Source organism: Ascidiella aspersa, chromosome 5 (assembly GCF_963924565.1).
Source record: "Ascidiella aspersa chromosome 5, kaAscAspe10.2, whole genome shotgun sequence".
Lineage (NCBI taxonomy): Eukaryota > Metazoa > Chordata > Ascidiacea > Phlebobranchia > Ascidiidae > Ascidiella > Ascidiella aspersa.
Window position 1 is genome coordinate 31,766,004 of NC_139451.1, and position 13,408 is coordinate 31,779,411.

The window sequence follows — 13,408 nt, forward strand, 5'->3', positions numbered from 1 at the left end:
CTATCTGGGGTCAAAGGGGTCAAAGTGAAAATTCACGCGAAGGCGATGACAGCATTCCCACTACATAACTATAAAAAAATATGAAGACAACTACTTGGCCACACAAAAACACACGTAAAAGCAAAAAAAAAAAACAGAAACACACCAAAAACATCCTGTGTTTTGCAGGCGAGGAAATCCACTCAGACCAGTCGTTCATGGTGTTTCTTAACGGCAACATGATCGGGGTTGTTCGCGACCCGCAGGGTTTGGTGAGAACTTTGAGGTTGATGAGGCGACATGGATACTTGGACGACTTCATATCTGTGTGTACAAACCGTGCCCACAACACCGTATATATCTCGTCGGATGGTGGAAGGCTCTGCAGGTGAACTTGTAGTTTTTAAAAACTAAACTTATTGACATGAACTGGAGGAATACTTGCTGCCGTTGAGAAAAGAAATGTTGGTGTAAAATCCTAGAAAAATACCTTGAAACGTTTTAGTTTCTTTTTTACTCTCGTTATAGCATTATAATGACGTTAGGCTTTTCAGGTCGACTTGTAGTTTTTAAAAACTAAATTTATTAAAAATTTACTGAAAGTGAATTAAGTTGCTGTTTTGAAATGGTACGAGTTAGATAAAAAATGTTTTAAATCAATTTTCAATCATTAAAAAGTAAACGAAAGTGCAAATTTTCGTCGCACAGTGGAATGCTTTGCAGGTCAACCTGTACTTATACCTTGAAACGTTTTAGTTTCATGTTTCACTCTCGTTATAGCATAATAATGTTAGGCTTTGCAGGTCAACTTGTAGTTTTTTAAGACTAAATTTATTGAGGACTGAAATTGAATTAAGTCGTTGTTTTGAAATGGCACGAGTTGAAGATAACAAATTTCGCCAAACGCTGTTATAGTTAAGCGTTCGGATTTGTGTCGCCGCTAAAAAGGTTGAGAAACACTGTTAAGTTGAAAGCACCACTCCAATAAGTAGATCAAGTCATTCTTTAAACTTAGGAAGTTATTTTTTATCGATTCTTACATATGAGCAATGTGCCCGCTAGTTTTCCTGAAAATTTTATGAATATCAAAGCTATTTTTTTTATAAGATACTTTTTTTTAAATAATTTAAAAGGAACTAAATCAAAATTATGAAAATATTCACTTTTTAAAAATAATAGTATCGCAAATCAATTTTTATTTGAAAAAAATATATATAAAAAATATTAACTATAGATTTAATTATAGGAGTTTCGCAAATTAAACGAAAAAATATTTATTCGGCAGGCCTTGCATACTAGTGAGAGCATGAACTTCTGCAAAATAAAAGTATCACAAATATAACAAAAAAAATATTTTTTTTCAATAATAAGCGTTATCAACAACACCGCAGACCTTACATTCTGGTGTAAAATTAAAAAAATATGCAAATTGAACGAAAAAACTTTATACAGGCCTTACATTCTGGTGAGCGACGGCGTTCCGCTGGTGACTTGTGAGCATATCCATGAACTTAAGCGAGGTTTACGATCATTCGCCGACTTTCTTCGCTCCGGACTCGTCGAGTTTCTTGATGTCAATGAGGAAAACGACTGCAGCATCGCGCTAAACGAAAGCCTCATTAACAAGTTTGTAGTCCATTTTTTCTTCTATATTTTTAAGTAGGAAGGTCACAAATCTGAAAAAAATACATGAATTGTCTTTGAATTTATTTTTTGTTAAGCTGAAGTTTTGTGTTTTAAAAGCGCCGTTAAAAAAATAATTACAATTTTTTGAAAAGTCTCTATTCTAACAATAACGACTGCAGTATCGCGCTCAAAGAAAGCCTCACTAACAAGTTTGTAGTTCATTTTTTCCCTACATATTTTAGGTAGAAAGGCCATAAATGAAAAAAAATACATTTTTTTGTCTTAAAATTTTCTTTATGCTCAGCTGCAGTTTTGTATTTTGAAAGCGCTGTTAAAAAAAACAATTACCAATTTTTGAAAAGTTGTTAAATGTCATAAGTTTGTTTAATAAAGTTTTGTAGTAACCTTGATAAATGTAAGAAACTACATAAAATTGAACAAATAAACCAATCAGTTTACGAACTCTAAAGTAAATTCCACTTTTTTTAAATGTAAGGAGGAAGTTAGAATTTTGAAGTAAGTAATTATTGAAACCAAAAAATGTACTTTTAATATTTTTTCCAACAAAAAAAATGGACATAATGCTAATTTGATCGAACCGGATTTGTTCAGTAAAACAGACAAAAATGTCCCATTAATTCTCGTCTATAAAAATCTGCAAAATTAAATCAAAAAAGCACGTTATAAAGTAAAATTGCAATTCGTTAAAACAGTCGATTTAAGAAGACTGCCTAGAATTGAGAAAAAGGGGAAAACTTTTCCGTTTTTCAGGAAGACTACCCACCTGGAAATCGAGCCGTTCACCCTTTTGGGGGTGTGTGCGGGGTTAATCCCTTACCCCCACCATAACCAGTCACCCAGGAACACTTACCAGTGCGCCATGGGAAAACAGGCAATGGGTGAGTTGTCCTTGCTCGATTTGTGTTTAGACAAGTTCGTTGCTTGGTAGGATAGACTTGGACAACTAGATAATTCTAGTTTTCTAATTCGTTAGAGGGCAAAATGCGGCTTCGAATCTAATCTGTTATTCGCTTGAATAAGTTGGACTTGCTCGTGTATTTGTAGTGTCCTGTTTGTGTATTTAACGGTGGCGTGCTGCACGTGCCCATGCAACCCCTCTAAACTGTTTTTTTGGCCCATTTCAAGTACGTGAATGCTAAAATGTTTCGCGGCTGCGCGTTAATCTAAACTAGGTTATGTCTCAGCCCATTTTGATAAATTGGTTTCAGAAGGCGTCATGCTTTCCATTATATCCAACAAAACAAAACTTTTTGGCACTAAAATAATATATTTTTAAAAGTGGGTAAGTTCACCTCCGTCTTGTGTTTAGACAAGTTCTTCAAGTTGTTTGGTAGGATATACTTGGACAACTAGATAATTCTAGTTTTCTAATTAATTGAATTAGAGCAAAATGCGGCTAATTCTAATACTAATTTGTGAATTGCTTGTGTGCTTACCTTCTAGTTCTAATCTAATTCGGATTTTACCAAAAATGCTACTTTGTCCAACGGTATTTTTATTCCCTTAGTCAAAACAAAGAATTTTAATTCAAACTTTTTGGTTGGAACGTAATTTTGACAGTCTGAAAGCATATGCTATGCTAAAAGGCTGAAAACTTAGCACACACATAAACATTCTTATTAAAATACTTTCTCGATTTCTGTTTTTTTACGGATTTGATTGTGAATAATCAAATGTAATTATAGTTTAAATTCTAGTTCAAGCTCGTTTTTTTTAATTCTTTAATTCTAGTCTAATTTGAGTAAACTCAAAATGATCTAAATCTCATCTTATTTGGAAAAACTGAAATGCTCTAATTTTAGTTCTAATCTTATTTAAAAAAGCTAAAATAAATCTAGTTGTCCAAGTCTGGGTAGGAATGTCTGATGATATTGGGCACAATAGGTGTGGCCTTATGCTACTACAACTATGTTATGTCAAGGATGCGTTATGCTAACTTTTTGTTGCATTTTCAGGCACGATTGGCTACAACCAGCAACAGAGAATCGACACACTCATGTACCTTCTTGTTTACCCCCAGGCAAGTGCTTTCCTAAACCACAGTACATCACTAAGAAGGCAAAAAGTTTTTGTCCAGGAGTTTTTATGCAGTCCTTAATTACCTTTTACATTTTTTTAAGTACATCGTTTTGACAGTATTATTATTATTTTTTTTTTTTTTTTCAGTAAAAAGAGAAAACAGTAAAAACTCAAACAAATGAAAAATATTCATATTTTTAATCTGTTAGGGATTAAAAGAGGCAAAAAATGAAAAAATAATGGTTTTCTTGTGCAACAACTATATTTAAACGCGAAAAATAAATAATTTTTTTTGTATAATTTTTTTGTATAATTTTTTTGTGTATAATTTTTTTTTTTGTGCATGATTTTTGCCTTTAGTAGGGACTATTATTTTTTATTTTTTTCTATTTTTTCCTTGCGGAAACCCTTGGTAGATAATTTTTTTTTTGTAAAGAGAAACATTTATCTTATAATAAAAAATAAACAACACACTGTCTAATCAAGATGACGTCATATTTTACTGTGCAAAGTGACGTAACACCGCATGACGAAATGTGACGTCTTACGAAGCACAACTTTAGACGCAATACCGAGACACTCTAGTGTCAGTCGTACAGCCTTGAGCTTTTTTCTTGTTTAAGTTCGTGATTGTCAAAAATAACAAAATTTCCGTCCCCAGTGGCGTTAAAAAAACTTGCTCTCTTAGGCCCCCTTGGTGAAATCTCGCACGATCGAGCTGACGAACTTCGAAAAGCTTCCAGCCGGGCAGAACGCCATCGTGGCAGTTATGAGCTACAGTGGCTACGACATCGAAGATGCTCTTGTTCTTAACAAGGCGTCGGTGGACAGAGGTGCGTGGAATCCGGCGTTTGTCGCCATTAAATAAACCTAGCTTGTGTTAACTACGCCTGAAGCCATCGCAGACTAACCAAATCTGTTGGTCAATGATGCAACGAAGTCTACAGTACCATGTAATTTAAATAAAAGACACACAAATACGTGTACAACAGCTGTGATATAGCCCGTCTTAAGTTCCTTTTAAAGACTCACCTAATCTGTCGATCAATTATGCTAGCAAGGCCCGGCTAGAAAAAAACTAGCCTGCAGTGAGGTTCGAACTCACGAGCTCCGGTCATACCTACCATTGCCTTTTCCATCTTGACCATTTTAATTTCGAGCATAAAAATATTTTACCGTACATCTTTGCGGTTTTAATTTAAACCCGAACCTATTTTACCTATTTTGTTTGAAACAATTTATGTTTAATAACATAGGTTACTGAGTTAAAGTAGCCACCGAACCACAGACTGGTTAATTTGAATCAAAACACCTTCTGTTTCCAACATAAAGGCCCACAACAATTGGAATTAAAATCTAAAACTCTTGTTAATTAATTTAAACCAAAACACATTTTGTTTCCAAGGTTGAGACCCAAAACATGTTTTAGACTAAGTAATTTAAGTAACAAAACCCGATGTTTTTAAGGTTGATACCCATAACAATTGCAATACGAACAGAAACACTTGTTATTCTGATGAATTCAAACCAAAACACTTTTTTCGAGATAAAGGCTCATAACAATTGGAATTTGAATCTGAACACTTATTACACTGATTAATTCAAACCAAAACACGTTTTGTTTCCAAGGTTACGGTCGTTGCCTGGTCTACCGGAACCAGAAATGTGTACTCAAGCGTTACGCCAACCAGTCATTCGACCGCGTCATGGGCCCGGCATTGGACGCCGAGACCCGGGAACCGATCTGGCGCCACCGGGGCCTCGACGCCGACGGAATTGTTATGCCTGGAAGCAGAATCGAAAATAAGCAGGTCGGTAATTTTTTTTAGTTTTCGGGTCTTTTTTCGGGCGAAACCTATATTTTTTATCAGGTTGGTCGAGAAATCGCCACAATAAAGTTGATCGCTGTTAATATCGCAACTTTTACGAAAGCTTCGTTAAATTAAACGAAGAAATAATTTTCCGTTTTGTGTTCGAATAACAAGTTGTGTGATTTCCCAAAATACGACTGTGATAAATAGTTGTGCTTTTGCTGATTTGCTTTTTAAAGTGTTTGTGATATTACTTCCACCAAAGAATAACTTGCCGCATTTTTTATGTTTAAGTGACCATTATAAGTGAAATAATGAGTTTATTGGATTGCACGCTTTATCTCTGCAACAGCGGTTGTGGTACACTTCGCACTATAGTGCTGTACACGAAGGTTTCTCTCATGTTGTGCTAATTGTGCGCTTGTGGTATTATTGCACAAAACCACATGGAATTAAATGGAAATTTAGATACCGACCGTATTTCACAAAACAAAATTTCACACAACTAAAAGGTTCTTGAAGAAATCATGGGTTTCTGTCAATTCTGTGTAATTGCAACTTTTCAAACAGTGGTATATTATTTTTTATTAATTGCTAAAAAGGACTAAATGACAACTTGGCATTAATTTAAGTCCCCATATTCAACTTTTTAGGGGCCTGCTGGTCGACATGCTGTGCTAATAGTGCGCTTATGGTATAGTATTATTAAACAAATCACATGGAATTAATGGAAATTTATACCGACAGTAATTTCACGAAAGATTTAGGTGGGGTTATGGGGTTAAAGTAGTTGCCATTACCGCTGAGGCGCTGAAGCATATGAGATATTCTCACTATAGTCAGCTTTTTATATTTTACGTATAATAGCGTTAACCTTGTGCAAATAACAATTTTTTTTTAATTTTGTGGACTCGGGCAAAACGTTTTTTGTTCTTTGAGTTGAGGCACTTTTTAAATGAGGGTAAAAATCACCCTAAGAAAAAAAACATGGGTTCTTCTGTGTAATTTCGGCTTTCCTAGCCGTAAAAATTTTGATTATTTATGGCTAAAAAGGACTAGATTACATTATGGAAACCTATAAAAAGCTAGAGGTTTTAGGTAAATGTCAGAAATCAGTTTTTTATTATCATTGTTCTGCTGTTTATCTATAGCTTTTAAGTTTACGCGCTTGGCTTTGCCGAACAAAAAAGCAACACTGTCGTAACTAGTGGAAATTTAAAGAGTTCAATGCATTTCCATTTAAAGTTTTAACTTGGTAAAAAAGTGTTTTGTAACTAAAGCTGCTTATGGAACTGTGTAAATATTTTAAAATTTTTTTCGCTGTTAAAAATGATATTTTAAGAGGATTGAAATACGAACATTTTTTTAAAAAACAGTGGTAGCTGTGGTAATTTAAAATTGTTCTTTATATAAAAAATATTTTTTCAGTAAATTGTCCAATGTTAGTGCATGCCTTAAAACCTTAAAAACCAAACGTTCTTTTCCCAAACTGACCCGCATATCCATCCCAGGTGCTCGTGAACAAGTCGTGCCCACTTCAAACAAGCGTAATGAACAAGGAGCAGACAATTCAATACCAGGACACACCGAGCTCATATCGTGGACCTATTCCCTCCATGATCGAAAAAGTGAGGGCTTGAAGACAATAGTATCAGCATTAGCTAAACATAATGCCGATTTTTTAAGAGTCGTTTAGTTTAAAGATAAGTTTAAAGATAGTTGCAATAATGTCGCCCTGAAGAAAATTGCCGGAATAGGTGGTCGAAACGTTGGTACTTTAAGAAGAATATTTTTTAAAACAAAGCCTGGCAGCAACAGTCTATTGATTATATATGTGACTACAGTAGTTTGGTTTTGGTCGGCGACAAGAAAAAGATTGCCCACCCCTGAAATCAAATATGTTTTTGTTTTACGGGTAAAATTTCTCAAAGGGAGACATTAGTCATTTAATCGATTATGAGCAATAAAAAGCTTATTTAACTGTAATTATTGTTATTGTTAAGAGTCTATTAGGCCCGTAATCCAATTCTATTGTTTCTTCACAACTACATACAGTATTCGTCTATTACTTCTTCACAGTTACAGCAATTTCAAAAATTTACACCAATGTAGGCATTTTAACATAGGTATAAAATTAATACCTACGCCATACTTTCAAACAAACACAACTTTCAGAATTAGCGCATCCCAATTTTGTAACAAGTCTTGGCTTTTAGAGCAGACGTGACTATTGCAGTTTTCCATAACTTTTTTTAATTTTGTCGACTTTTTCCTGTAGGTTTGATTGTTTCTCAGCAGGGTGCATCAAAGTAATAAATAAAAACATTATTTCGCGTTTTTTGCTGGGAAGGAATTAACATTTTTTTGTTTTTTGGATTTGTAAGGGAGGAATATGAAAAAAAAACCTGGACTAGACTCCTCTATTTTTAAAATATGAAAACTGTATAGTTTTTTTTTTTAAATGTCTGTACTTAGGTGATGGTGTCTTCAAACAATGAGGAGGCCTTCCTCATAAAGATGCTGCTGCGGCAAACCAGGCGCCCCGAGCTGGGGGATAAATTCAGCAGCCGACACGGACAAAAAGGTTCGTGACGTCACTAGTTCAATATAGAAAAACATTACAAGTTGAGAACGCTTGGTTTTACAAAACTAAAGTAAATTGAGGGCCTTACGTTCGTTTGAAGCAAGGGGTTCTTAAACTGGGGTCCATGGACCCTATGGGGGTGCATGGACTAGTTTTAGGGGGTACATGAAGGAATATATATTCAAGCAATCTATTTTTTTTAAAGAAAAAAGTAGGCTTTAGTTTTTTTGCACTAAGTATATTTAGACTTCATTTGATTTCACACTTTTTTAACTGAAAGTCTGTTTGTATTATGACGTACATTTATGACGTCATCTCCAACAAATTCTTGCCTTCACTGGTCCATGCGAAGCAAACAATTTTTTCGGGGTTGGGGGGCAATAAAAGTTTAAGAACCTCTGGTTTAAATCAGTGCTTCCCAACCTTTTCAGTTCGCGACCCACTTTTAAAGCAAGTTTTATTGTGCGACCCGCAATAAGATATGGCTAAACAAATAAAGTTACATAAAACCCGCATCTTTACTACTGGACATGGATGCTATGGAAATGTTTTCCATCCTGGTTTGCACCCCAAAGTTGTTAAAATGACACAGAAGATGTTTTTAAAAGGTCTCAGAAACATGTTAAATGTAAATCTTGTGTCGTGAACTGGCCATTGTGTCTATACCTTTCAAAACCGCTCTGGACAATTACTACACGAACACCCACTTTTAAAGTAAGTTTTATTGTGCGACCCACCATAAGATATGACTAAACAAATAAAGGTTCATAAAACCTGCATCTTTACTACTGGCGTACGTACTGAAATAGTTAATGCGACACAACACATCCATAATTGTTACGTATTTGTGATATTGTTGTATAAATATTACATAACAATAATACAAGAATTTGCCAAAAGGTCTAATAGAAAACTGTACCATTTAGAAATGCTTCGCTACCCACTGGTTGGGAAGCACTGCTTGAAAGTGTATTTTGGGCACATACATGTTTTAGTTGAGGACTGAGAAAATAAAATACTGTCCTTATTTTCTTAAGGTAATAAAGCATTTCAAATTTACCATATTCTCAGGATTAAAGTTTTAACTATTTAAATGCACAACGCTGAAATAACTTCACTGTATCACTCACCCTCTAGTTATAGTAAAGCCCTTATATTGGTGGGCGCCAGACTATCTAGAACCTCTGAAAAAAAAAGGTTAAGAACCGCTGTAACACATATACGTCAATGATGTTACAGATAATATATATAACTATATGACTATTTGACAACTTAAAAATTACCAATAATAACTCGGAGGTTAATCTATCTTTTAATTCACGAGTGAACAAACAGTAATTGTTTGTGTTCACTCAGGTGTGACAGGCCTCATCGCGCAGCAGGAAGATATGCCCTTCAACGACTTTGGCATCTGCCCTGACGTCATAATGAACCCCCACGGTTACCCCTCGCGTATGACTGTGGGTAAGCTGCTGGAACTGCTGGGAAGCAAAGCGGGTGAGAAAATAAGGGAAATATACCCAAAAAGAATGCTTTTTTTTGTTTAATTTCGTATAAAATATATATAAGTTGCTTTTCTAGACTGGCTTGCATGGGCAGTGTTTTAACATAATATACCTATAAGCAAAATATCTTATTTTTTGTCTAATTTGTTATAATATATATTATGTTAGTTGCTTTTTTATCCTGTCTTGCATGAGTATTAAGTATATCCTTGATTTTATTATTTATGGGCGATGTCAATTATTTTCACAGTTACTTGAAATTCACGTTATTTTTTGTGGGCAGCTTGACTTGACGACCGTAAGCTCCTTTCACTGACCTTGTGTTATTATTTATGCTTTTTCAAGGTTGCACAAAAATAGATTCTATCTTAAATCTATCTATTTTTTATAAATGGTACCGAATTGTAAGCAGCAACACATTTTTTTGTTTGTAATTTTATTTTATGTTTTTATTTGTTAGGAGCGGTTGAGGGCAAGTTCCACTACGGCACTGCGTTCGGGGGTGACAAGGTAGAGGTGCTCTCGCAAATTCTATCCGACCACGGTTTCAACTACCTCGGAAAGGACTGCCTTACTTCGGGAATCACAGGGTGTGTTTCTTTTGGTCCTTTGTGAAAAAAGCTGGCCTTTGCGGCTATTTTTGACTTGATCCACTGTTTATTTAGGTAACATAAATAGTTTAAGAAGTATTTAGTAGTGTGATAATTGAGGCAAATGTTTAGTTTTATAACACTATCGCACAGTATAAAATGATCATCAAATATTTCTATTTTTCTTCCAAAAATATTGTTTTTGGCTGTGTTTTTCCCTTTTCCTTTAAGACTGCAAACAAGTTACAATGTCGTATAATATCGATGTCTACCTGAAATACAAGTTGTATCGGCACCGATGTGATGCCTAATTAACGTTAAGGCATTTTTTTTGGCGATATATTCTTAATTTTTTTTACAAATATTAGGTTTATTAGGAACACAATGGCTGTAGGTTGACTATCAAAGCCCATAGAGAAGTAGGTCTTTTTGAACCAGTCCTTTTACAAGGGAGTTTACTGTTTAAGTCTTGAACGCTAAATTTGGATTTTAACTCAACAAACGAACATTAGATATATCTTGTCTAGTGTGTAAAGCATTTTTAGACTACTCTTCGCTGTACTATTAATTAAATGGTGTTTTTTGCAGCGAATCGTTGGAGGCGTACATCTACCACGGTCCTGTGTACTACCAGAAACTCAAGCATATGGTCGTCGACAAAATGCACGCCAGAGCACGGGGTCCTAGAGCCGTCTTAACCAGGTAATCAGACATACACACATATGTGTTCAACAACTGTGATCAACCCTTCTGAAGCTGCTTTTGTCCAACGATTGCGGCTTACGTAGCAGTAGTACATCGAAAGCCATTGCAGACTTACTGAATCTGTCGGTCAATGATGCAAGCAGGCTAGAAATTCAATTAGCATGCGGTGATGTTCGAACTCACGACCTACTGCGTTCTGTTAGTACAAACAACCTTACATTGAAGGGATCTACCATATCATTGTTCAATAAAACATACACACACTCACACGCATATGTGTTGACCACTGTGATCTAGCCCTTAATTTTTGACCAACGATAACGGCTTACATATAATTAGTACACCAGTCATCGTAGACGCACGAATTTGTCGATCAATGATGCAAGCAGGGCAGACTACAAAAACAACAAGCCTGCAGTGAGGTTCGAACTCACGACCTCCGGTCATACCGGGACTTTTGCTCTACTTACCGGACTGAGTTGCTTACGGATTACGTGTCATTAGTAGAACGGAAGCAATCGTAGACTAACCTAGGCTCGACGCGCTTTCCCCTGAGCTTGTGTAGCTGGTAGAGCGGCGGTCCCGGTTTGGCCAAAGGCGTAAGTTCAAACCTCAATGACATGACTGTTACTAGTAAATTAAGTCTGACCATAAACCGTTGAAGGCCGATCAATGTGTTCATAGACTACTCGTCCGGATTCGGGTAGAAATGATAAAAATGATAACAAAAAACAACAAAGCCAAAAACCTATTTACAGCAGCCTCTATAATCAAACAACATAACATTTTAGCAAATTCCATGAGAAATAAACAAAACTAGCATTTTTGTAGTTTAATTCATTTTCGAGCAAAAATGTTAAAATGGCAACGAAGCCAATAATTATTATCCCTATTTTTTGCAGGCAGCCTCCATTACTTAAACCAAATAACTTTTTACCCGAAATTCACCAGAAATTGAAAACTATACTATCTTTGTGGTTCAATTTATCCGAATTCGACAAAAATACTAAAAATGATAACATAAAAAAACAAGACATGTTTACAGGCAGCCTCTATTAAAGAACTAATATCTTTTTACCCCAAATTCATCAAAAACTAAAACACTACTATTTTTTGATTTATTGTGTTTCGTCCGAATTCAAGCAAAATTATTCATGGCAACGAAAAACACCTAATAAAACAACTTTTTTCGCCACGGCCTTCATTTCCCAAATAGAATAGCGTTAGCCTTATATTAATCGAATTTAAGTCAAATCAAAAACTATTTTGTTTGAGTTTTAAAATAAGACATTATTACAGGCAGTCTCCATTAACAAAACAACTTAACGTTTTACTCAAAATTCTTAAAAAAAAATTGCAGTTTAATTCATTCCGTCAGAATTTGAGCAAAAATGGTAAAAAATGAAACTAAAACAAGTAATAACCCCCACTTCTTGCAGGCAACCGACCGAGGGTCGATCAAGGGACGGGGGCTTGCGTTTGGGTGAGATGGAACGAGATTGTTTGATCGGTTATGGGGCGAGTATGCTGCTGCTGGAACGACTCATGATCTCAAGCGACCAATTTGAGGTCGGTATCTTTTCCTTATGTGATTTACTTGTGCGAGGAAAATGGCGTTTGCTCTTTGTTGTGGAAATATTTTTATTTTTTAATCTTTTTTTTGTTTTTAAACTAACGTTTTTTGGCTTTTCGTAAGTTTGACTTAATTGAAATATTTGTTTACTTATGTCAGAATTTTTTTAGTTTCTAACTAAGTTCTGTTTATTTTTTTGATTATGTAGATTTCTTTTTTGAGTTTAATGAGGGTCAGTTCGGTTCGGCTTAAACATTTTTATCGTTTACGCACTGTAAGGTTTTTCGTTTAAAGATTGAAAACACTTGGTTTTTATTTGGTTATTTTCGGTCGACCGACGTTTAATGCTTCTCTGCAATGGCTGATTTTTACCTTACATTCAAAACGAAAATTTTGCATCTTTTTGCTTTCTAAAAAATATTTCTTTATTGCGATTATGCAAAAAAGGAACGTTTGTCTGTTTGGTGAAAAGTATTTTCAACTTTTAATTGTAAAAAACAAAATATTTTTGTTCCACATTTTGGTATGTTCCCCAAACTTACAAAGAATAACCTGGGAAATTACCCTATTTATAACAACCCAATTTGTTTGACAAATCACCCAACAAGGGCCTGAAAAACAACCCCCTAACAAAGGGTACAACAACCGCAACCCCGCCTGGTTTCAACTTGTTTCTTCTTATTTTGAGAATTGTGAAATCTATTTATTTTTGCCAACGTTTTCCCCCAATTTAAAAAAAAAAATTTTTTTTTTTTCGGTCGTTTGCATGTGCAACTTACCAGCGTGACGGGTGAAACCCCTTTAATAAACACGTGACAAAAACAAGCTTCACCAAAAATATTGCTTTTAACCTATTTTTATTAAACACCTGACCTCTGAGAAACTACCGAGCCACACACACGTACAACACTTCTTATTGGTGATGCTTTTTTTCCAACTAATATTTTTTACTGCGAGATTTTCACTTTACATTTTTACTGAAAATCCAGCCCAAC

The 13,408-nt window shown here is 35.1% G+C and overlaps 1 protein-coding gene across 1 annotated transcript in view; it reads left to right on the forward strand.

Moving 5' to 3' along the window:
• Positions 1–13,408, forward strand: part of LOC146146357 (DNA-directed RNA polymerase III subunit RPC2-like) — a 29,989-nt gene that overhangs the window by 15,624 nt on the left and 957 nt on the right. Inside the window, exons 12-23 of the mRNA XM_083390409.1 lie at positions 169–367; positions 1,432–1,605; positions 2,377–2,504; positions 3,582–3,646; positions 4,334–4,478; positions 5,275–5,456; positions 6,968–7,084; positions 7,932–8,040; positions 9,397–9,537; positions 10,006–10,135; positions 10,724–10,837; positions 12,280–12,409. Of these exons, the coding sequence (XP_083246535.1) occupies positions 169–367; positions 1,432–1,605; positions 2,377–2,504; positions 3,582–3,646; positions 4,334–4,478; positions 5,275–5,456; positions 6,968–7,084; positions 7,932–8,040; positions 9,397–9,537; positions 10,006–10,135; positions 10,724–10,837; positions 12,280–12,409 (1,634 nt within the window). The remainder of the gene's footprint in view (positions 1–168; positions 368–1,431; positions 1,606–2,376; positions 2,505–3,581; positions 3,647–4,333; positions 4,479–5,274; positions 5,457–6,967; positions 7,085–7,931; positions 8,041–9,396; positions 9,538–10,005; positions 10,136–10,723; positions 10,838–12,279; positions 12,410–13,408) is intronic.